This window comes from Stegodyphus dumicola, chromosome X1 (assembly GCF_044657685.1).
Source record: "Stegodyphus dumicola isolate Sdum_Otavi_A_Nest chromosome X1, ASM4465768v1".
In the NCBI taxonomy this organism is placed as follows: domain Eukaryota; kingdom Metazoa; phylum Arthropoda; class Arachnida; order Araneae; family Eresidae; genus Stegodyphus; species Stegodyphus dumicola.
The window spans coordinates 76,435,818-76,462,636 of NC_140780.1; the positions used below are offsets into that span (position 1 = coordinate 76,435,818).

A 26,819-nucleotide genomic window follows, 5' to 3' on the forward strand; every position below is an offset into this window, starting at 1 on the left:
CTATGTCAATATATCGTAGCTTGGAAGTTCATCAGTCCGTTAGATTACCATAGATGATTCCGATGGATAATGATTGTGATAATTTTTAATTTAATGATTTTTTAAGAACAGGACGGTGAATGAACACTGCATGCATACAGTTCTCGTTAAGTATTTTTAAATGAGAGTTTTGAAATTTAATGAGTATTAAATCATCTTCAGACGCAGAACTAGTGCATTACGTCATGAAAGGAAAATGAAAAAAAAAAAAAAAAAAAAAAGTTAGTTCAAATTACTTGCAGTGGACTTATAAGCCATCCCGTTCCTTATAATTAAATTCACGTTCATTTGAAACAAATTGCTTCTGCTGGCTGATAAGAACTATTTCGTGAAATATAATCTGCAAAATTACTGTGAAGTATTTGCGCCTTAATGTTTTAAATTTATCAACAGTTTGAAATGGTTTATCCCTATTTCCATCGACATCTCTCGAAAGTAAGTCAGGAATGATAACTTTGATTTTATGATTCGTTGACATAATTACGAGCCATGGGTAATGTGCACCGAATAAACGCTTCTTTTAACGAGTTGCGGTCATTCATGTTAAATGCTTTGGAATATTTAGCTTGAATATTAGACTAGGAATATTAAATGGGATTGTAACACATTCTTTAAAAATTAAACAATCTAAAATGATAACTAGAAATACTTGTGGAAGCGTAGAACAAATTACATATCCTAATTCACTGTTGCTCTAATAATAATTTTATGAATTAAACATGTTTTGTCGCATCAATTGCTCATATTTAATTTCTAGAGAAAAAGTTTATTTATTGAGAATTATGTTATTTCACTTTCCTATTTAGACATAAACATCAATTTATAAGGTATTTCTCCCGCCTTCTTAGCATGCCTTTGGGGTGTAGTAGTCAGCACACTCGGCGGATATTCGAGAGATCCGTAGTTCGAATCCCGGCGAGGGCATTGCTCATTTTTCATATCTCCTGCTTCCCTGTAGTGCCATTCACTTAGTTTAGCGGAGCAGGTTAAATAAAGTGACCGTATCTCCTGCTTTAAAAAAATAACTAATGTCTTTAAAACTTTACTCTAGGTTAGCTAGATATCATTATTTTTGGCAACATTGTTCCTTTTACTTTTATGATCTTTTCAATAAAATCGTCTCCTGCCATTATATTTAAATTTTATGCTGGAATATATTTTTTATAAATGGGATAAAATAATTAAAAATAATAATATATGATATCTTTACCTATAATTAGATGTATTTTAGAATATTTTTCATTAGCTAAAAAGGTCTTTGTAATTTAGTAATTGCGCGCTATTAATGCCGTCATAAAATTATAGTTCCTTAAATATTTTTGAAGTAATTAACGGAGCATAAAATGGGTCGCGCAGAAAAATTCTTTTGTTTTATTCAGTTCTTCCGAATATGTTCTTGAGAAACAAGGCGAAACTTGCGTGTGTGTGTTCGGTCATACCTCCCAATTACGACAGCTTACGTTTTTATTCTTCATATCGTATATCTTCAAGAAAAATGATGCACTGTTTCTGTATTATAATTCCAGCGCTATACCTTAGAAAGTCATGGAACGTCGACAAGAATTCCAAATGAACACCGCCCATACCATCCCTTCACCTTGGCCAAAACCAGAAGCATCAGCGTTCGCCTACTTGCCAGATGACCTCAAACAAGCTCCTCTCGAGAAACGGAATAAAAATATTATGAACGATTTAACTAAGCCGCGAAACTTCTGCAAGACTTTGCACATGCCTTATAAGTACTCTTTCACGTCAGTATCAACCCCAAAACAAGATATCCTGAGAGAAACTTCTAATACAGCTATAAAGGATTGCTTTTCATATTGCCTTTCTTGGATATTGCATGACAACCTGCATCTATTTTCTGTATAAAAGTGTTTATTGATCATGTAGGCAGATATTGGAAATGCTTTGAATTTGGTGGTGGTTGGGGGGGGGCGGAATCTCGGGTAATGCATTTCGAACATTAAACTTTGATCAATGCTAAATAACATTAAACTTTGATCAAGGCTGAACGATATGACTTAATGTGGTTCAATATCTAAACACCCAGAGGCATACCCTGGATTTTTATAAATGGCATGCTCTTAAAAACGAAATTAAAAAAAATCTTTATTAATGAACGGGGATTAGCATTACGCATATTCAGTATTAGATTATTATACATTAACACATAAATGCAATTATAAATAATAAAAATTTAAAACTCACCAGGTATCGGTTCATCCGAGTATTATAAAATGTATTAAAAGTTATATAAATAATTTACAACGGAGATACATGTATTATTTGGTTTATGGAAATAACAGTATGTACCATTGGCCTAAGATAAGAAGTGACACTTAGATTACACTCATTACAATTAAAATTATTTGAATGTGAATTCCTTTATAACATCTTCATAAAATGAGGGCCTTGCTTTAACTCCCAGAAAAGTTGTTTCTGAATAATATGCTAAATACTCTTAAACACTTTTATGACTGCGTTACTCTAATCATATAATTATTAATTCTCCTCAATGGTGAAAACGATCGTTCTGCTGACGCAACTGAAGTTGGTATTGATAGACTGAATGAAAACAGTTTGTAAGTTTCATTCATAATGCTGTGAATATTGTTGATATTTATATATGATACTAATTCGTGTACAGGTTTATTTTCAAACTCTGCAGAAGAATATAAATCAATCAGCTCGTTTTTAAACTTTACAAAATCAAGCATTCTGCAGTATGGGCTAATTTGATTAAGAATATTTCGGAAAAATTAAAATTGTTAGAAAGTAAGTTCTTATTTCAGAAAGGTCATAAATTCAAGTTTATTAAGGGAATCAAATCTTTCAATTATTTCATGATATCTAAAATCTCAAAGTAAATTTCCCCTGATTTCACATTTGTCAGCATACATTCCTTTTGCTGAAAATGCATTTGTCTCTTGAGATGTGGCATTTTCCCATATTGCTTCAAAATCATTTTTCTGTAACGCAGGTATATATTGAAATTTTGCGATCTCGTTGTCACAGTAAGCAATAGTTTTCTTTTATAAGATCCTTCAAAAAGGCTTTAAAAAAGCCTTTTTGACAGTTTGATAGATTGTGTGAGTGTATGTTTCTTGGCTTCTTTTGCCAATAAACATACACACAATCTATCAACTATTTTAAAATGTCATGTTTTTTATTGCAACTCTTTATGAAGCTTTATAGGTATTTGCTTCTGTACGTTTAATTGAAGATCTATTCTTGATCGCCCAAGCGTGGAAAGCTGCAAACGTGCCCCTGTAAATACCCTAAGGTCGTAAGGATACGTCCCTGTAAACAACCTAAAGGTATCATATTTAATTGCCAGATTCTAAACTGTAGTTTTTTCCTAGATCTGCGTATCAAATATCTATTTTAAACCAGAACATGACAAAACCGAACTTTTGGAATACTGCAGAGAAATATTACTCCTAATTGTCTTTTAGTTTTAGAAAAATTCATACTTATTTAATCTTTTAAATAATTATCATATGCGAATGATTTTAATTTAGCATAATTTTGATAAAATACGTGTTAGGTTATAAAGTAGTTCTCCCGCCTTCTTAGCGTGCCTTCGTGGTTTGGTGGCCTGCACACTGGGCCGGTATTTCAGAGGTCTGTGGTTCGATTCCCGGCGAAGGCGTTGCTAATTTTTCATCTCTCCGGCTTTTCCAATTAACCTCTCTTAATGTCTCGTCTTAGTGGCGCCCGAACTAAAACAGTGGTGGATGATGATTCTCCACACCCAGGATTTGGCGATTGGGTCCCCTTAAAAAAAAACCCAGTCGCCCTTTAAAAGTGGGAGTATAAAAGGCATTTCTCCCACCTTCTTACCGTGACTTCGTGGTGTAGTGGTTCTGCGCGCTGGTCCGGTATTCCAGAGGTCCGTGGTTCGATTCCCGGCGAAGGCGGTTGATAATTTTTCATCTCTCTTGCGTCCAAAAAATCCTAATATCTCTACGAGGTTTTTTTTTTTTTTTTTAATGCCGCCTTTATTAACTATTTTAAGCTGTGTTGCACATTTTAAAACGAATGCTGAATCACAGTGAAGAAATAATTTTTAATGCTTTGCGATGGGTATTTTCTTACAGAAATATTTTATGCAATAATTTCTGAATTAGAAAGATAAAAGAAGAAAAGAAAAGAAAAATTTCTTTACATATTTTAACGTAAAATTATCGGTGAAACAGTTTGGTATTTTACAGCCTTTAAAAGTAGAGAAATCTGCATATAATGTTTTATAGTTTTATATACATATATTTAGTATATTTTATGGGAATTATTTAAAACTTATCAGTATACAAGTGTTAAAAATGTAACTCAAAGTAAAATGTAGCTAGAATTTAGAATAATTATGATAATATCACCGCACTAAGTAGAATATTTTGTTCCGTCCGTTTGATAATAATAGTTAAATTTGCAAGTAATGTTTTTTACATCTATCCTACTTTTAGATATGAAAATTTAAGAGCAAAAATCGCTATGAAAAGGAAAAAAAAATAATGGATTTTATAATGAAATAATGGATAACTTATTTGGATACTTATTTTATGATCATTCTTCATCATGAAAAAATGTGCTTTTGAGTTCTTTAGATATTTCAGTGCTCGCCATCGGACACTAATGAAGCTTTCGTAGCTTAGACTACATAAAGGTGGGACGTGGGGATGAATCATATGATAACAAATGACCAATCAACTCCTCATTGTTGAAAAAACTTAGAAGTCGAATTGACGCTGGGGAGCTGTGTGTCTGTTCTGTTAATGGAAAAAAAATATTATTTTAAGAGTCTCGTTAAGAATGAACAAGTATTCAGTGCAGTTTAAAAACACTGTGAACCGCGAACACTAGTTGTGACTTTGTTCATTGATGGCCAGTATTAATCGTCGTATATTTCAAACTTTTTGAAGCCGTGTTATGTATTATTAATTCTACCGTACTTAAGTGATTTGGATGTCAGTTGTTTTCAGAAAAATATTAAATTCTTTTGAAAACTGAATTATTATTTATTAATACAGTTGAAATAATAATTTTACATACGGATAATTTACTCTGCGGATTGCAGAATAAAAATATTCCCAACAGGGATTAAAAAAATGCTAGAAGTGTTTTAGTGAAATCGAGATGATCCATGATTTCTTTAGTTGACGTTTATCATTTTATCACTGATGTTTAAATAATTTACAAGCAATAAACGCTTTGCTTATAAATTCAGCTGATAAAATTCTAGACGTTGTTTATCATGCCGTTTAAGCGTCATCACAAAAACACATTCCCTTCTCAAAGCTTGGAGCCTATTTCTTTTTTACTTTGTATAAATAAGCTTGTGAATTTCGAGCCTATAACGAGGAGGAGTGTCCGAAGCGATCGGAGGTGATCAAGCACTTTATTGCCTGAAGGAAAATCTTTGATAAATAATGCATTAAGTTTCTTCTACGTCATCCTGAACATGCTAAGTTACGATGTGCAAGAAGGAACAAATGTGGAGATGTCTGTGATATAATCTCAAAGTGCGCGTATCATGGACACGTTTTTTAGAAGCTGCTGACTTTATTTCATTCATATGGTACGTTTCTATCTCAGTCATCAAAGTTACTGAAGTTTCTACTTATATAGCTGATGAATAATTCGAGAGTAGGCGCAATTTTTAAGGATTGCTCCTGACAAAGCATTCGTGAAATAGTGTCAATCATCTAAATCAGCGGTTCTCAACTTTTTGACTAACGCGTACCATCTAAACAAAAATTGAAAACGTTTAGTACCACCACTACAAAGTACTACTAAACACCACCACTCTTGAACAAAGCTCAGATCGCATAAATTTACGAGTGTTAGAGAAAAACCTCAATCAGTATGTTGGGATTTTAATTTTTGAATTTAATAGTTAAAAATACTTTGATTCTTTGAGTACCACCTATTCTTCTCTAGCGTACCACCAGTGGTACGCGTACCACAGGTTGAGAGTGCCTGATCTAAATTGAAAGTTGTATACTAGCAGAAAACGTTTGATGTTATTAATGCAAATTATTGACTGCCTGGATAATTTTTCCAAATTTCAGCTTCCATTTGTTAGACCCACTTGTTTTTTGAAGAATAATCTGTTAATTCACGTCATTCATCATTTTAGGGCAGGTGTGTTACTACAAAGTTCGTATAATATCCGAGCAAGGGGTACAAATACTGGAATTACTAAACTCTCTAGGAGACTCTACTTCAAAAAACCTTATGAAATAGACTCTCTTTCCAGCTTCCTTTTCCAATAAATACAACAGACGCAGTTTTTCTTGTTAGAAAAGTGTTAAATACGTGGGTTTTACTGATCATATTACTTACGGGTATATTAACTGATGGGAAGCTTTAAGTTCTTCGCGTAGACAGACTTTCGATAGATTTAGGCATTTGGTAGATAGATTAGGGGCCTGTTTAGTGTTCTAACAGTTATTTTAATTTGTAAGCCTTTCCTGAATTCTCTTATTTCCCCTTACATTTCCTCGCCAGGATCCAAATTAAGTAGGTGAATGAGAGTATTTTAACGATTGAAACGAAAGGTTAGACAGAGCGTGATTTCGCTAGTGAAACGCACGTTTGCTACTTTGTCCTCCAGCTGTTGATCTTAGTCGCGGCTACGCAAGCTGGCCGCCTAGTTAGTATATCGCCCGTGTAGGTGTCTGCGTCAGCCTGTTAGACGGATTAAATTGAATTGTGTAGTCAAGCACTACATTTAAATTTATTGTTAAATTACGTTTATGTTCTCACCGCAAGTGGGCGGTGTTTTTCGTAAGCACGTAAGTCCGTGCCTCCTTTTATTCAGTTTATGATTAAATGAAGGATATTCTTCACCTTTCCCTGTTGTTTTCATCTTCACGCCTGTGCGAGAATTCGTAAAGGTTTGACATCCAAGTAAATCTAGTCGCATTGTATGATGGCCAAGAAGATTAGATCGTATAGATGCACGAAATATTTAATTGCCAGATTCTGAAATGTAGTATTTTTTTTTTTTTTTTTAGATTAAATATTTATTTCAAACAAGAACATTACTAAATGAATTTTTGGAATACTACAGAGAAATATTTATAAAAATTATTAGAAATATTAGAAAATTCATCCTCATTCAGTCTTTTAAATATTTAGTCACTAGTTTATTAAATGATTTCAGTAAAATTTTGATAAAATACCTCATACGTGATAAAATACCTCTGCAATGGGTATTTCCTTGTAGAAATAATTTATGCAGTAAATAAATGAATCAGGGGGGAAAAAGAAAAGAAAGGATTATTAGAAAGTAGAACTTATTTGATATCATCAAAAATACCTCACATTCTCTAAATTACAGAAGGGAAATTTGAAAGGTATTCTGAAAGGCATTTTCCACCATAGTAAATTAGTTGTTCTTAATATATTCCTGACAATCGTTGGGAAAGGGGATAAAATGAGAGAAGTAGAGTCTGTAAGGTTTGTCGAAGCGTAAAACAGGAAAATAAAATTAGCGATGCCCACGCCGGGATTCAAACTTCCAACCTTTCGATTGCTAGCCAGACGTGCTTCCAGTTACACACATAAGCACACAAGGAAGGAGAAAATTACTTACAAAGAGAAAAGACGTGTCGCACCTTAACATGCAGATAGGTCATCCAGCCATCTACAGTACTTTTACTAAAAGATAAACTCATTATTATAGTTACTGTCTCCTAGAAATATCAACAAATACCTAAAATTTCTTCAGATTTTGTTCCGAATCATAGCTGCCTACGAATGAGTCAAATTTTCACATAGATTTTGTTTTGGTTGAGGACCATACTTATAGCACTTGCGGATCACTAAGCGGAAACATCAGCTAACCTCAGATTTTTTCTTTTCCGTCGTCTTCATTCTTTTTCAAATCAGCCGTAGTTACTTTATGTCACTGTTGGTCGATGATTAATAAAGTAATCATCTTAAAATTAGATCCTTCTAGTTTAAACAGTAGTCTAACAGCTGAACATCGATTCCTGTGCTTAGGTTTCTTTTAGTGTAACATTCAAAATAGAATATAATACTTGATATATAATAAAATAATCATCTTAAAATTAGATCCTTCTAGTCTAAACAGTAGTCTAACAGCTGAAAATCGATTCCTGTGCTCAGGTTTCTTTTAGTGTAACATTCAAAATAGAATATAAGACTTAATATATAATACTTCTGCTTAAAACAGGTTGCTTCAAGTCTGATGTTCAAAATATAATAGGATACGTAATATTATATATTTGCTTACGGATTTGATTACAAAAGCATTGAAAATATTCACATTTTTAAATAACTCCATTTTTGTATGTATTGCATGTATTATACTGGGGAAGGGGGAGAAAAAACAAGAAGATGAGATTCAAAGATGTAGATTTGAAAATGTATGTACTGTATCTGCAGAAGTCCTTACCAGGCTTTTAATTGCGCAGACATTGGTCATAGACATATATTTCCACTTACAAAAATGTTTTAAATGACGCAAATATTCACGTTTTAGCAGATTTTAAAGATATTAGTTTTGTTAAATTTACGAAATTTAATTTTTTATACTTTCTTCCGGTCCCTATACTTATATTTAGGTTTATACTCGTTAAGTTTTATACTCGTTATAACAAAAAAAAAAAAAAAAAAAAAAAAAAAAAATGTTTGACTCCCATTCGGTAAATAATAATCGAGATATTAATTTCAAAATTTGCGATTTTTGTCGGCATATTCAAATTGCATGGAGGGATCAGTTAATAAATTTATAAATTATAAAAAAAGTTATAATTTATAAAAAACAATTTTCGGAATTAAATTTCGTACTTCTGGGTTCCCTCATTTTGATACATTTTACTAAATTTATATTAGGAGATAATATAATCAATATTGTTTAGTAAATAAGTTATTATTATCTTACTTTGCAGCTATTGCGCAAGTATTAGAAATTTTTTTTTTCGATTTCAATGAATTTTAGTTCATTCAATATTATATGTATATATTGAGAGAGATGTATAAGAATACGAGTATGTATTATATATTATCAGAAGTAATAGTTGGAGGTTTAACTATATACTAACCAGGAAAATAAAATGAAGAGGTCTTAACACGTATGAAATCATTATTAACTATATGAATATCATTTATTAACTATAATCATTTATTAACTATATGAATATTGTTTTGAAGAATAATAGATAGACTTCCTATTCACTATTTCTATTCTGGTATGTGACGATCTTAAATCTGTTTGGTTATTTAGAATTCCAAATTAAAGTCCCGATACTGTATTCAAAGCCTTAAATAGATAGAAATTTGAAATAGTTTTTCTGAACTTTTATCCTGTTAAAAATGTCAGGATGTTTTAAAAAATATTCCATTATTTTAAAACTTTTATCTGAATTTTTCTGATTGCACGTTTTTATTTTCCAACAGTTGCTGTCTTGAGGGTGAAGTCTCGTGGAAAGGGTGACGGGGCTATAACAGCTTATCACATTAAAGTGAAAAAGGAATTTAAAGTAAGTATAAGAACGAAATTAAGATAAATTTAAACAGTTTTCAATTGATTTCTTGATTTTGAGACATTTTTTCAAGGTTGATTTCTTCAAAATTCTCTTTTCTTGTAACGTTTTTTCTGTACTAAGAGCATAACAGTAGACTTACACGACATTTTATTTTCAAAATTTATTCGTGTAAAACTAATTTGTTAAGCGTGACATATTTTAATTTAATTTTTTATTATTCCTGTTGTATATAATCTTTATAACACAAACTTTTGTCACTTTAAACGTTTTAAAGGGTCTTAAAATATTCATACGCATCTTTTTTATTTCTGAGTGAAAGGTCTCAGACTGTACACATTAGCTCAGGGCTTCTTAAACTTTTTTCAGTTAGGACCCCTTTTTATCACTGAGACATTTTTCGCGACCCCAAGACTCATAATATTTATGAAAATTTTGTGGGAGCCCATAAGCATTGCGCAAATCCGACACACGCGCGAGTGAAACTGACAATTTTTTCACTCGTACTGTAATATACTACTTCAGTTTTAGGTCACTAACTTTAATTTCTAATTTTAAGACATAGAACAATATGAAAATTTTTAAAGTAACAGATGAAATGACAGCGTCATGTGCAAAGCAAGTAAAATGAACATTTGTATTATAAAACGAATGCTTCGAAACGTTTTCATTTTTTCTTTGTCTCTATTGTCTTTCTTACCTTTATCTGCTTTCAGATACATTGCGTAAAAATATTTGGCAATTGTAAAATTATTAAAATAAGTTAAAGAAATATCAAAACTGCTAGAATTTTTGGCGACCCGCTGCCGCAGGTCCAGCGACCCACAGTTTAAGAAACTCTGCATTAGATCTTTCTCTGGTAAAATAGATGAGTGCCTGATCGATAAAATGATCGTAGCGCTTCTTAAGCGGAAAATTACGGTGGTTATCAAATCTAGCTCTACAACGAAGAAAAAAGAAGAAGATGGTTAGTTACAAAATTTTACAGCCTCATCACACGAATCGACATGCAGAAACGCATTAACTTGTAAACATTGTTTGATCGGGCATTTTCTCTTTACTACAGAGAGATCTAACATGTAGTCTGCGAGCGTTCATTCTGAAGACTACGAAACTTTTAACTACAAATATGCCTTTCTTTTATTTCTAAGTGAATAGAGGGTTTTAAGACTCTTCTTTGTTAAAAAAGGTGATTCAGAACGACTGACTCGATTTCAGATGATTTTATGTTTTAAATTTACCACACATTATGACAAGTACTTCATGAAGTGAAAGGGAAGCTGTCCAAATATTACCAGCATGTAGTATACGTGAATTCTTTCGTTAAAGGGCAACGAAAAAATGATAATTAAATTCCAGCCGTATTTGCTGCAGCATAATCTTCGTTTTCTTCTCCATGGAAATAGCAGTGGAAGTTCTAAGATCATTTATTGTGGGCAGTTTTAGCAAAAATCGGTACAACAGCTGAAAAGTACCCTCAATGGAAAAAGTCGCTTGCTGTTAGATCTGTGACATAAGAGGGTAACTGAGAAAACCAAGTCATCGGGTCTGCTGCAATTACAGCTGCACAGCAAGATTATTATTTTTTTAGATCGACATTTCGACGGCATTCTGTAACGCACTCAGATTTCTTTTCTCACTTGATGTATACAATATTAACGCATGGTTTTGTTGATATAAAATTATGCTTATCCAAATTTGGGTCATTCATTTTAATTCACCATGTACTTACTGATCCTATGTGGGTAACTGTCTGATTGATGTGGAAATTATTAAGAGAACCGTTCGTGATGGGTTTCATCATTTTTATGGTGGTGAAACCCATCATAAAAGTGCCGCCACCTTTATGCAAGCTATCTTTCAAAAAGACGGAAAATTTTATAAGAGTGCCCAGATGTGAATATGCTCACAGATTTATGAAGATAAATTTCGTATTTTAAAGAACAACCTTCATAAAGTGCGGGCATCTTTATGCTGGAGCAGTGCTATGAAGGCAAGAATGTAATCTGCAGCTGTGAATGAAAACTATGTTTATATAGCGACCCTGACATCTCTTTGGAATGTTTTTGGTTAGAAACTGATCTAAGTAAGGGTGCAGACAACTGAATGTCGAGGCATCGTTATAAAAGTTTCTATCTTTTCGAACAGTAGATGACTTGCATTAAGGTGCCGGTACTTTTATGACGGAACTCTGTTATGAAGGCGAAATGAATTAAGTGTCAAATTACAGGTATCATATCATTTATTAATGTCATATTTTCGTTTGCAGATGACTGAGAAAGCCCGACGAGCTCTGAGCCAAGGACTGATTTGGACAAGCAACCATGAAGCTGCTTGCGGAGTCTCGCTGCATTCTACCAGATACTTAATAGCAGGTATGGAATAAATGAAAATTATTTCTTATTCGACTTATGCAGCTCCTCACGAGAACATGAGACTTCAGTTGCAGATGGAATTTAGTAGAATGAATCATATCATCTACTGAAAAAATAAATATAAAGTAATATAGACATAGCCACATAACGGAAATTTCATTCTGTAATTCAAATGAAAATATGCATTATTTTGAGTATGATTGTAGAATTCTTATTTCCGTAGTCAGGCAGCTGCAACGACAAGGATGAAGATACGAAAAGGCTCGTATAAATGTTTGTCATGTAAAATAAGCTTTTAAAATTACACTTAAAGTATTTAAAATAGATTTTAGCATAGTTTACGTGAGGTGAGACCTTTATCTTATGACGGGGATGTGAACAAATACATAGATTTGATGACCTTAATATCCAACAGTTTAAATGGTGATTATCATTATTAAGCAACGCCTGACACAATTCCCTGAATAATGTACTGAATGCGTCATTGTGTAATTTTAACTGCGTTTAATAAAAATAGCAGTTACTTCAATAAATAGTATTCAGGTAGTATATTTATGTTATGTAGTGATATTCGAAAATAAGTGGGGATATTCGAAGCGAGAAATAATTTTAATAAATCTGGCTCTTGTTCGAACTCGAACTCGGGACTTTCCATTCACCTGAGATAGCATCGCATGGAAAGCTTGCAGCTGCGATAATTGCTGGACGTAAGTCGCTATGTTCTTTGATAGAGGTTTCTTATGATAGAGGTTTCTTATGTTCTTATGTCTTATGTCTTTAATAGAGTTACGATGCCCCAAGTTTAGTGTCATGCAGATTATTTGGCTTCATGATGTTAATTTCCTTTTATTTGAAATAAATTTTTCCATAGTATAATGGAGAAAGATCCTCCCGAAATACCTATTTTCCGTTGGCTTTTCTGAGCGTTTGCTTCACCTGGAAAAACGAATGCATTTATTTCCTGCGAATCTCAAGCGTACTGTTCTCGTCTCTATATGTTCGAGTACTCAGTTTTACAATATGCATTATAATTCTCGCATTTTCATAGTACCGATGAATAACGGGTACTTTTTGCCTCACGTTCTAACCCTGTCACTGTCTGTAAGATGCATAGGTGATTTTTTCGTTTTTCGTATTCATAACTTAAATGCAATTCAGTTTCCTTTAAGAGGTACCGAGAGCTGATAAAATACAGGGTAACGCAGAAGTCGTGCGTAGGTTGCAGTGCCTGACAATTTTGTAATTTTTTTTAAAAAAAAAAAGAGAATCTTTATTTCATTTTTTTTTCTTTTTTCAGGACTGGAATGTACATTTGGGAGATGCATCATGCAGAGATTCAGTCTTAAACAGCGGGCGAAACGGTGAACTTTATTTTGAAAATCAATGATCCATCATCCTCACTCAAAAAGCATACTGCCAGCACTTCAGTGTGCGCAGTTGTTCTCATCAGGCTACGATTCTCCGTCTGGTAGCACGCTTTCGGCAACATTATTCAGCCTTCGATCGCCCAAGAACGGGTAGAGAAAGCGGTTGTTACGAGAACGTGGTTGTTATTAATCCTGTCCTTCACTCATTGAATGTTTTTGGGAGTTCGAACCCAACGTCGTCTATACATTCTTGAGCGATCAGAGACTGAATAATGTTGCCGAAAGCGTGCTACCAGACGGTGAATCGCAGTCTGATGAGGACACTTGCGCATATTGAAGTGCCGACGGTATGCTCTTTGAGTGAGAATGGTGGATCTTTGATTTGTAAAATAAAGTTTTGTCGGTTTCGTGCACTGTTTACAACTCACTCTCTTCATGGTGTATCTCCAAAATGTACTTCACGGTCCTGAAAAAGAAAAAATTAAATAAAAAAATTTCTGAGGCATTGCAACCATGCGGGACTTCTGCTCCATCCTCTATTTACTATGTCCTGTTACCTGTTTGTGCAATGCAATCAAATTTATAAGCAAAAGCTTACTTACTCAGAACGCTCTATGTAGAAATAAACTGAATCATCATAGAATAAACGTACTATAGCAAAGAAAAACTTTCAAGTGTTTTAAATTATTATTTAATGAGATAAAACAACAGATGCCCGTATATCAGAATTTATAACATTAGTGTCTCGAGCAGTTTATGAATTTAGTTCTTTCCGTAATTTTGCTGCATTCTTGTGAACTCTCTCTTTAATTACAGTACCAGATGTCACAAGCTCGATGCTGTATGCATGTATTCCACTTAACGCTGAATTTGTTTGCATCTAACAGAATCTGTTTATGGAAAATGTTGTTTTAAGGCAATAAAACACATCTCCGATTCTGAATGGGCAAACTAAAATTCAGCATGTATTTAGTTTGCCCGTTTAGAATCGAAGATGTTGAGGGATTAGTTCCCGGAGAGTTGAGGGATAGCCTCACTAGTAGTTTAGGGATTAGTTCCCGGAGAAAGTATTAGGCGAAGTTTTGGGGGGTTTCTGCAGTTTTCACGAGTACGAATCAGCTTCACTTAAAATGTGCTCCGTTACGGTATCCTTTCCAAAGGACTCTGCTTTGTCAGAATCAACTAACCTAGACTTTAGGCCTCGAAAACCAATATCAGGAAATCCTATAGTATCAAAAAGTTTCGGTTAATATAAATCTTGGTTGAAGCAGTTTTCGATAATTTGGTCCACTGACAGTACCTTCTATGAATATTACTTCAGTTACTTGTTTAAAAGATATTGCACATTACACGATGTTTATTTCTTCGTACAGAGGCGATGTAATACTAAGATATAGACTCTCAGCACTGTAAAGTCACCGGATTTGTAGAACTATTAAAATGAGTATTGTCCATAGAGCAGATATTTTCTTTCCATAGATTTTGTCCCATTTTATATCATTTCAATCATTAAATTAGAAAACTCGTATTACCCATCAATGTCCTAATCCTTAAGTGGCTTCCTAAGTCTTCCAAAGTACGAAAATAGTTCCAAGGGTTTCATCAATGTATGCCCTTGATACTTTGAATTTAAATAAATTCTTTCGCATTAAAGTGGATGGCTCTTCTTGTATTGCACCCCCTTCTACGAAATTTTTATATTTACTTTGCCTTTTCTTTCAAAACATCTATAATTTCATATTATTTGATAACATTTTTGCAGAGAAAACATTTTCAGTTGACTCAAATCTTGCTATTAAATGGGGAACATGATAAAAATTAGGCTATTTCAAAAATTATTTAGGAACTTTTAACCCTCCACTTAATCTTTCTTTGCTGAAAATTCCTTTAATTATTTCACGTGGAATTATGACATTACTTCGGTTATTTTGCTAAAATTTTTTGTGCTAAAATAGACCTACATCTAAGGCTAAATACCCCCGGATCCTGGATTATCCGTTTTAGTCACTTCTTACAACATGTATAAGTAACACTGGAACTATTCTTTCATACCTGGTCACCTTATGAATGAATATTTGATTGTCTTGCATAACTCTCTCACAGACAATACTTGTCTAAATAGGCCTCATAGGCCTAGAAGGCATGTATGAGGTGGATATTCCACTTAAAACATTCTTCGAAGCTAAGAAAGGAGACATTTTCTTGAATTCGTGGTTTGTGTGGGTGAAGTGGAAATCCTGAAAATTAAACATGTGGTCGTCGAGAATCTAAACTGAGACATTCCGTTTGTTAATTGGTACTTAACAACTACCGGATAAGGACGCATTAAGGGGAATGTCTAATATCTTACATATCCCCAACATCTGCACTAAAAGAGTGACTAAGAATAGACTAAATCAAGGTGGTGACGAGTTACTGACCATCATATTTTAGTTCAGACGTCTCTGTAGAACTATTAAGTTTTTGTGTGCCAGAATCTTAAAAATTCAGCCTTGCTTTCTCCGGGAATCGCACTCGAGATCTTCCGTATGATACATAGATGCGCTGATGATTCTTTTACAATGTTACTTGCATTTAATTCTGACAAAAGACTTATAACTCCGTAGTCGTATGAATAGGTCAGTGGAAATACAAACCTGGTAATAAAAATTATTTTTACTGCATTATTTACACTACTGGAAGCTAAAATTGTGGCGATCTAAAACGATATTTAGTTTATGTTTAGGTTTAATTGATTACTGCAAAACACACTAGGACTACCTGCCTACAATATTTAGTTATTTTCATAAAGTTCCTTTTATGAAAAAAGCGTTCTTTCGGGTTTAGAAATTTATTTTTAAATATTCAACAAAGCAAGAAAACCTTAAATTCTGATTATGAAGTCTTGAAATATAACAATCATGCAAAAGAATTGGAAAGAACTTTTTATCGTGTTATTTGGGCCTACATATATTACGAAATTTAGTTAAAATATTTTATATAAAAATTATATAAAATTAAATATAAAATATAAAAATTAGTTAATATACAGGGTGATTATAATTAAAGTTCCACTTTAAAATGGTCATAAAATAAAAACTGCTGAACCAAATGTTATAAAACTGGTCATCGTGTAAAGGAGGTCATGGGAATTCATTTTCCGCGGGGAGGGAGTTCAAAAACTAACCACTTGGGAGAAATGGCGCTGTATGCAATATTGTTAAACGAAATAAGGGTCAGAAGCTAACTTAACCTTTTGTCACACGGGTTTAACATGTTGTATACCCTTAAGAAACATTGACCTGAACAAAACTGCCATTTAAAGGCGATAAAAGTCAAGTGCGCCATCCGTGCAACGGAAAGATCCGTCTCTGAAAACCACGAATTAGAGATTACAAAATGGGAGATCGCAAATCAACCGCAAAAGTGTGCACATTCCGGAAATCATTTTCTTACAGATCGTTAATTTGTGATTTTTGGAGCCTAAATTCGGCTCTAAGACATGAAGATACCGGTTTCAAACGTTTTTAATCGTTTCTAAAACGAAACTGTTTGTGGGGTTATGCAGAACCGCCTTGTAATTGGCTTACGGCAGGAAGAAGTAAATGATTTATGCAAGTAACCCAAACAATTTGGAGAAACTGAAAGATGCGATACACCGACATGCAGTGCAGGATTTATGTATAAGCTACACAAGCTATAGCTTAGGGCCTCCGCTTTCATGCCCCCCCCCAAAAAAAACCCTCTAGATATCAAAAATCATATTTGGCACTGACATATAATATCTGAACTTATAAAGGGCCCCATATCTCAAATAGCTTAGGGCCGTATCAAGTCTAAATCCGACGCTGCCGACATGTCCGTAACATTTCTTCTGATATGCTATGAGCTGCTGTTGAGAGTGTAGTAATACTATTTAACTTGCTTCCAGAAAATGGTGGACGCCACATAGAACATGCTTTGTAACACAAATACTATTAACACATACATGTCTTGTTTCGTTTAAAAATATTGCATACAATGTCATTTTCCCCCTGGTGGTGAGTTTTTTAACTTTTTTTCCCGGAAAGTAAATTCCCATGACCTCCTTTACATGATTACCAAGTTTGATAATATTTGATCCAGTTGTTTTCCTTTTATGACGATTTCAAAGTGCAACTGTAATTATAACCACCCTGTATAAATATAATATTTAGTTTAAATAAATAAATATAAAGCTATTTTAATTATTTTAGCAAAATCCTTTGACGTTCTTTAACGGCTTGCTTTCATATCTCAACACTTGAATTTGTAAACAGGAAATAATGATTAGTTTAACACAGACAGTAAATGTAAAAGTTTAATCCTTAAATTTTACGGATGCATATTCTCTCAAAGAAGTACATTGTACATTTTATCGTGATTCATACGTTACAAGCTTACAATAATAATTAGCTACCGTAGGAGAACTGAGGATAACCACTGCAAGAGATGGTGATATTTTCATTTGATAAATGGCAATCTTTTCATTTGATAAAATCAGCTTGCGTCATCCCCAAAAAAATTTTTAATTGAATAATTTAACATTAAAGGAAATGTATAAAGTATCTTTCTTTCTAATTTCAGAAATTTAATTTTAGAAATGAAAGGGACTTTACTGAAATGTGATTTATTTTATTTTTATTTTATTTTAATTTAATTTTTTTAGAAATATATACCTCAGAATGATTGAGATCCTCCCAACAGATTTATAATTATTGACAATGTTTCAGTATGATTAATATGGGAGAATTTACAAACAAATAAAAAGTTAAAAAAAAGGGGAGTTAAGGCTGATGAAAACCGTTTTTCTCATAGTTTCTCAAACCGTTTCGCCCCTCTTATGAAGTCTAATAAAAAAAACGTTTCAATTGTGTATCGCGCTTTATGGCTTAAATTACCGTTATTATACCTAATAATAATTTTCTGTAGTTAGTGCTTATGATTTCAAATTAATACCCGTTATGTGTCAGTTTTCAGATACGTTGTTATGACAATTATTTGGCAAATGATAATATATGATTGCAAAATATGTTTCCATTTAAATTTTAATACTGATGTATTTAAATGTTTATTTGAATGTATTGCATAAACGACATATCTCAGAATAAGAATTATTTTTATGATAGGAAAAACATCTCTTAAAAAATAGGAAATTTTAACCTTTTTTTTAGATACTGCATTTAAATTGGCGAAAACAATATTCTTAGCATATATTAAAAGTGTGCGCATGTTTGAAAGTTCTAAGACAAAATCTAAATATAGTCGTGTCCAAAATTAAGAGAACTTTCAATTATAGACATTTTCTGAAAAACTAATGGACAGATTTTAATAAAATTTGGTAAGAATATACATTTATGACAGAGAAAGAAATATACCTTTCAAAAGTCATTTCAAAGTACGCATAATTATCAGTAAAGCTTATAGTACACTGATGTCTAAAATCCAACATGTGTTACCGAATTATAAATGAGTCTAGTATGGGCTGTGATACCTACTGACAGCCAGACAGGTCACGCAACTTGACGGCGTACTAGACATAAGGCAGCTGAGAAGTCCCTGTGGGAGTCGATCCCACCAATGCAGCAAGGCAGTTTTCAACTTTGAGATGGTTCCACGGTGAATGTCGCGAAGGCATACGAACAAACAAATCGCCGAAAACCCCTCGTATGCTTATATCCCCTTCACAATCACTGCTCCGCAGACAAGCACGCGTTCGACTCTGAATATTTGCACAATTGTTCGACTGCATAATTAGTGCCTTTGGTTCAATACTTTTCGTAAAAATATACATAATTCGTAAATTCTCTTAATTTAGCACACGAATGTATTTATATGCAACATTTTTAGATAAGAAAAGTAATCATTAATTATTAAGCTTTAAAACTGAGTGTGGAGTGAATGAGTCCATTTCTCTATATATGTAGAGTCATCTGTAAATCAGAATTTGAAATCTCAGTAATAAAATCAAACTTTAAGCATATGTTTGAAATAGATAGATATGTTTTTTCTAATTTAAAAGGCTAAATTAAAATATAATTTTTGCAACTTCTGCGTAAGCATGTTAAATATTGTAATCACTTGCGTTATTAATATTTTGTTGATTAGAAAATTCTTTTCATGAATGTAATTTTAAACTGTGAAGCGAACTATGAAACTTAAAATTCGATATGTCTTTTATAATATCATATCTAGCTAAATTTTACCTATTCTATCCATTCTGAAGCTTTTGTATTTTGAATTAACATTATTTAAAAAGAAGAAAAATATTGTATATGTTTTCATTACCCTGTCACTAAATTTCAAAACTGAAGGTCCAGTATGAAAGGATCCTCAGCATTGTTTAGCGAGTATTTTCAATTGTCTTGTTAAAGCACAAGTACTGCGTTAATGTCGCTCGGACGTCCTGCTAAATGAAGACGCGGAAGAATCACTTAAAATTCGATATGTCCATTATATTATTCTAAGCGTTATCTGTGTCAAGAGAAGCATTTTTGCTTTTTATATGAGTCTGAAGATCCAATATAGTTACTCAACAGCTTGACCTACTTACTGTCAGAATGACAATTTTTTTTTTCATTGCGCAGCATTTATTTCACATTCGTTTTAACTTTCTGTGTTCGGTCTACATGTAGTTGAGAGCAGAAATTGTTTTACAGTTTTCGAAAAATAATAATTTATGCTTTAATATTATGACTTTTACGAAAATGGCACACGCTATTTTTTATTTATGCGCATATCTTACTCATGCTTCAGTTTCACGATTAAATGAAAAATATTACTGAAATAGGTTTTAAATTCTATAAATTTTTTTGCTAAAGAAGTCAATGGTTTTCGTAAGCACTTCCTTTAAAAACAGAATCTTGGACGTATTGTGGCAGAGAGACTCACATGTAAATTCTTTCTAATTTTGAGATAAATAAACTGAAATTAATTTATCCATATATATTATTGTTCCCGGCAGACAAAGAATTAGTAATATATTCGAGAAATAGTAGAATAAAAAATTATTGCATATAATTGAATTTTTGTTAATGAGATTTCTTTCTTTTGCAAAATTTTCTCCGCTTCAAAATTTTCATACCTTGTTACTGCCTTTAAAGAAGCACTCATATAGAAATAAATAATATATGAAATCCGTTCTACTGATTATGCTGCATTTTTTGGTAATTTTCGTCATATGTAATATTTTATATGCTTTAAAACTTTCGAATTGAGAAATAGTAGTCTTTCAATTTAAGCCTGTAATAACCTTTGGAAATTACATGTTACCATAGATGTTTTTCAGTTTAAGCCAGAAACCCCTTTAAAAACTACATGTTACCATATAACAATAACTTATTACCTACCTTTACATAACTTGAAATACAAAAATGCTAATTGCTCTAAATTTCCTGTTTTCTGATTTCAGCAACAATTTAAAATGATGTTCGTATATATATTTACTTACTGAAGGACTACTCTTATTCTCTTAGCTTTCGTAATATCGCGACATTGTAGAAATCAGTCCTATGCCGCTACATGAATTGGGTGTTAACTGCGTTGTAAAATATTTATCCGAATGCATTTTACTTATATAGAAGTACTTACACTATTATTTATATTTACTTAATATAAAAAAGTGTACTCTGAGGAGCGGAAGGAGTTGATATTTTTCATGAGGTAATCATGCAGAATGGCTTTGTTGTTCACCAATTTTACACCATAATATTACAAAATTTATTGCATTGATTGATTATTGATACTTGTTTGTTCTTTATCTGTTCTTCCATCTTCGTGGGTGTACAAAAATATATATCCTTTAACGAAAATATTACTTTCTAAAAATTTTTTTCGGTGGGCACTAGCCATTTTTAGGCTTTATTTTAAATGTTAAATTTAGTCTTTTTACATCACTTTTTAGGCGCAGAAACTGTAATTTTAAGATTCAACTATTAATTATCTTACGTTAATTACCTTAGCTATTTTTGGACTTTTAGCCATTTTACCTTACCTTAAATGTATGAATTTTTATTTTTATTTTTAAAGTAAAAAAATATATTAGAATTGATATCAAGTAAAATAGGAAAAATACTAAAAAAATATAAACTAAGGTTTTATTCCAATTTTTGAAAACATATTGTTGCCAAATTATGAAAAAAAAAAGATAGGCAAATATGTAATAACAATTTTATGTAAAAATATATATCTTATAAATTTGTTCAAACAATTTAAAAACTTTGAATACATCAAATACAAAATCAAAAATTCGAAATTCGTAAACACAAACAATGTGCACCACATCGTACACATCAAATCACAATAATGAGCATTACACCGTTAGCGGGGCCACCACACTGAAATTTTAAAAACTATAATACGTAAACAGTATGTATCCACTATGCAGTAAGCTAAAATTTGTGTTTTGAATTAATTTACGTGACTAAATATGAGAATGTTGCCAAATGGCAACTACATGCATTTAAGGGTTAAGTAATTGTTTTGCTCATAATTGTAGCAACACGTTTACATAGTTTTTACTGTTCATGTGGATCATAATAAAAGGCTATCATATGAATAAAAAAATTACTGTGTATTGCAGTTTCAAGACTACAGCCAGGAGAATTTTTTGAGAGATTTTGTAGGGCTTCTTACATGTCTAATTATCTTCAAAAAATGACTCAGTGCGAAAGACTACTCGGCAGTAAGCTGTAAAATTTTACGCTAAATCATGCAGATATTGACACATATGCAGCAAGCGAAAAAGGTTCCATGTTAATCTCAGAGCTATGCTTGAAAATAAAATGTTAAGAAAAGGTATTCCATGAAATCATTAATCAACTTTTATTGGAGGAATACTTTGAAAATGAAATTCTCTTTCATGTCTAGAATTTCCACTGAATTTGAAAGTCCTCCATGATCTCAATGTTTTTGAAGGCGTAAATGCTTAGTACATAAAAATAAATTTGTTTGTTGAGCCAGGGCAAAATTCACCGATAAAAGCGGAGCCCTCTGACCCGCAAAAGAACGCACTGCTTTGATGGTTTCCGACAAGAACAACAATAATGCCGCTTCTTCACTTAAGGTTGCAGACTGGCGGAAGAAATAAACGTCATCAATGCATAATAATTGTGGGTCACGCATTATGTATGCATGCAGGTGCAAATGAATTCTTTCGAACAGTTGTCTGTATCCGAAAGAATCTTGAGGTCTCATCGAAAATAAACAGTATTCCAAGGATATCTGTTTTTGTTTGCTGGGAATGATTGAACTCCTGATATCAGTTGAGCATTCAGTATTAAAAGAAAGAAATGACTTTATTAGAATGTGTCGAATTTCTTTCACTTTTCGGTAATGATCCATGAATACATGAACTCAAAAAATATAAATTACGAGAGGACTGGCAGTTCGTTTTTATGAATAGATGATTGCAAAAACTGTTCTCCAATAATTCAATGCAAAATAAAAGAATCAGCTTATTGCTAATTAATCGTGTTAATTTGCATTACAATTATATGAACTTATTGCAAGCCCTTATGTTGGTGACAACTGACACTATACAATATCATAATTATTCTTCTTCATGAATTTTATTATTTTAATAGTATTAGTTGAAATAACTGCAACGTCAAAAGATTAGACATCGCGAATTATGTTTAATGTTGCATTAATATGTACTTTTAGTATTGCCCCCAATAGCTAGATATCGTGAGTATTAGTGATAGTTATATTTGGGACTATCATATTTATGAAATTTATAAAATACATGTGTTATAATTGAAAACGCTGATTTCAAAATTGCATAAATTATATTCTTTAGCTTAGAATACTTCATCGCTTTTTGTTAATACAGTGCAGTTGAAGTTTGATATTATTACGCACATTCTGTAATTTAATAAATGAGCTTGTTAATTTCAAAGTTAAATGTCTCAATACGCATTTAAACTACATTCATTGTTGCAGAATATTTTGGAAAAACCTGAAAAAGAGGAAAAATATTGCAGTAATTTAAAGATTATAAGAATTATTTGGTATTTGGTTACTTTCTGAGCGACGAATAAGCACAAAATCAACTAATTTTGTATGCTTGAATAAATGTTAAAGAAAGCATATATAAAGTTACATAATTTAGTTTTTGTGTATATTTTTGCGAATTGTAATCACGAAAGATGTTAATACATGGCATAAAACTTCTTTTGATCTGCAACGTTTGGTTTATAAACTGCTGTTTTTCTAGAAAATATAACAAGGCCTAAAGACCGAAGTCTTTCAGGTTCGTGATTTCCGATTTAGGAAGTTATTTACATTAACAGTGGCATACATTAGACTTTTCAAGATTTTAAGAATTAATTGTCTTATTTTGATAAAATTTGGCAAAAACTGAAGGTGAAGTGACGTAACAAATAATGGTTTCAAGAGTTTTTCAAAATTTTTAATGTTTTAATACTTTAATTGGGGGGGGAGAGTCCTTTATATATAATGACATCTTTTAATGTTATTTTATCATTTTTTTTCTTGATATTAAATCTATCTTATGTAAATTGCTTTATCAGCTAAACACTTAATAATTTATCAAACAGCAGAAAATTATAAATTTTTGCCATATATATACTTTTTTAATTGTATTGAAACACTGAGTTCATTGCGATTTACGTAGCTGATGCTGAAAATTGTCAGCAATCCGAATGATTCAGGCATCAATTTAGATAAGCAGGGGTATTGCAGAAAATGTAATGATTCGGGTTAGAAACTTTACTCAATATCTTCCTTCTGTTAATTAGTGATGACTTCCAATTTAATTTCTGCAATGGATGCGTCACATGCTGCATATTCAATTAATTCTATTCACTTTTTTACCTGTGAATTAGTTTCTATATGAGTTTCAGTTTCGTATTGAGTTCCCCTTTCATTTTCTTATTAACTGAGAAAAAATTTTAAATATTATTCCCAAAATTTAAACGGTCTTACTTAAAAAATGAGACTTAAATGTATGTAAATGTAAGTTTTCTCTTAGTCGTAGCTACGAGAAATACACCTTAAGAATGGCAGCGAGTTTCCAATGGAGAAGAACTGAAAAAAATGTTTAAAGCTAAATCTAAAATTTACTCAACAGTTCTTGATTACTGTTAAATAAAATTCATAACGATTGACAGAACTAGCAAAAACCTTCTGAAAAATAAATGTAATGTATAATGCTTTAACAATCCTTCGTTTGATAGGCTTTTATATTAAGGCAGTTCTTACAACTAAATTAAATCTTATGCTCTAGTTAAACCGAATTCAGGAATTCAGCACTTTCTGGAGACGAAAGAACTCCCTCCAAAACACTAGTTAAACTCAAATATTCATGTTAAATCAATATTTAACCACAAGTCGTACTGGCGATACTTTCTGAAATACATTTATCTACTTACGTATTTCCGAAATCTCTGATTTCCCTGGGAGCGAAATTCACATAAGCGAAATTGTGGAAAAACTGAAAGTTTGAACTCGAACCAATATTTGTCAGTATAAAATAAATGAAACGTATATGTATTTTGATCCATAAATTCTTGGATTTTCACAAATTTATCGATTTCTCAGCCTCAGTAGAAGTTTCCATTTCAAATCCTGTGACTGAAATATTTATTTGCAGAAGTTGGCAGACTGTATGGACGTCTATAGAATTGTGTTTATTTATTTGTTTATTCTTTTTAGGTCGAATACGGGGTGAAAAGCCATTTGTATCTCTGTGTCACTTCATTCAAGAATGGCCTAAGCTGTCTGCAAAGCAAAAAAAGGGATTCCGAAAACTCTATCAACAAGGCTGTCGTTGCAAGGTAAGCTGCGGTTATAATTAAATAAAATCTTTTCTGTATGCTTTTTCAGAGAAATATTCAAAACACCATTAAATTAAATCTCTCATCGAATGATGAATGCTAAATATTCGTATATTTTTGTGCTTCTTATTTTAAGATTTCATATTTTCTTTTAGATGAATCTGATCGATTCTTATTCATTTTTAAATTAAGTATGCTGTTGATAGAAACTAGTGTGTGTATTTAATAAATACTGTCCATAAATTATTATGCTACTGTCACTTGTTTTCGAAGTTTTCTCGTTAAATGGTATATATCATAAAATTACTTTCATACGTAATGATAAATTTAACAGCTGAAAACATGCAGAATATCCTTTAATTTTAATATATTACAATTATATCATCTAATGCGTTAATTTGCAATAGGCATAACTCAGATATATTTGAATAGGATTGCTAAAGATATCTGCAGAATAAATAACGAATTTTTATTAACGGTAACTCACACAGGCACGCTAGTAATAATATTATTATTTGTTGAGTAAAACCAATTAAAATATGCTAAAAATGCTACAGTAAAAACGAAAATGAGTTATTACAATAAACCAGTGTCATTTCTCAAAATATTTAATTTCTATGTCAGAAATTTTAATTAAATTCTTTAAATCCCATCATCTTTCTTTAAACCCTGTCTTTTACTTTAATCCATGTCTTTACTACAATTTTACTTTTTTCTTCCATTCTTCAAGTAGGGCATTTATTCTTAAAGATATCTGAAACGTCTTCGCTTTTTAATCAAAGCTCGATTTCCTTATTTGAAGAACTGTTGATATAACTGATGATTGATAGCTCTTAGTATGCTTATTACAATTAAACAGTTATATTTATGGGTACAGATTATTAAGCTTCTATCGAAGCTTATATGTCAATTACATCTAGACTAGTCAAAGTATCAGTGGAATAACAGCAACTCGGAATAATTTAGAAGGGAAAAGAATTTAGAACACGTGGTCGTTCTGTACTTCACCTGATTCAGAAATATAAAGACAAAAGTTCTGAGCTTTTAAAACTGCATGATCGAGCCCTTTGCTCTTAAATGGTGCTTGTTTCTTCGAATGTATTATGATGATTATCTAATTAGCTGAACAAAGTAAATAAGGAGGATGGTTCATGTCACGAAACTGCTTGTCTGTCTTATTTCTGCTGCGTAACTAATTGCACCTGATATGATGGAAGGAAATCACGACTAATATGTATATATAAATAATGGTGTTCGGTTTAAAATACCACGCACGATCACATAGCGATGATTAGTTAAGAACTTCAGCAAGTCACTTACTAACAATTCACTTATGTGTTAAACGTAGCGTTATCTCAGTTCTCTCATTTACTTTTTTTGGTTTAAGAAACATCGAAGGCTGTGGAGTAAAACAAAATCTTAAAAGGTTGGGGAGACGAAAGTATTCATCAAAACGTATTACTTTGAACGCATTTTGAAAATAATACTCCGTAATTAATATGTAACTGTTAGTAATTGAAGCACAATAATAGTTTATTGCATGACATTATTTTAATGATAATAGCTTATTTAGTAAACTTTAATTACGAATAAAATTTATTTGTACATCAAGATAAAAAATTGTACATGAATTAAAATTGTTTTCAAGAACTATTAAAAAATTAGAGAAGTAATGTAAGTTATTTACATAGCATTCTTAATAGATATTAACTGTCTTGCGCAAGTTTT

The 26,819-nt window shown here is 32.0% G+C and overlaps 2 protein-coding genes across 4 annotated transcripts in view; one reads left to right on the forward strand and one right to left on the reverse strand.

Annotated features, from left to right (window-relative positions):
- The window catches only part of Syn (synapsin), a 377,780-nt gene that overhangs the window by 272,351 nt on the left and 78,610 nt on the right, over positions 1-26,819 (reverse strand). The window lies entirely within an intron of this gene.
- Positions 1-26,819, forward strand: part of Timp (Tissue inhibitor of metalloproteases) — an 84,232-nt gene that overhangs the window by 54,115 nt on the left and 3,298 nt on the right. For all 3 annotated transcript variants that reach the window (XM_035370609.2, XM_035370617.2, XM_035370625.2), the window contains 3 exons: positions 9,469-9,551; positions 11,824-11,929; positions 24,970-25,091. In XM_035370609.2, the coding sequence (XP_035226500.1) occupies positions 9,469-9,551; positions 11,824-11,929; positions 24,970-25,091 (311 nt within the window). The remainder of the gene's footprint in view (positions 1-9,468; positions 9,552-11,823; positions 11,930-24,969; positions 25,092-26,819) is intronic.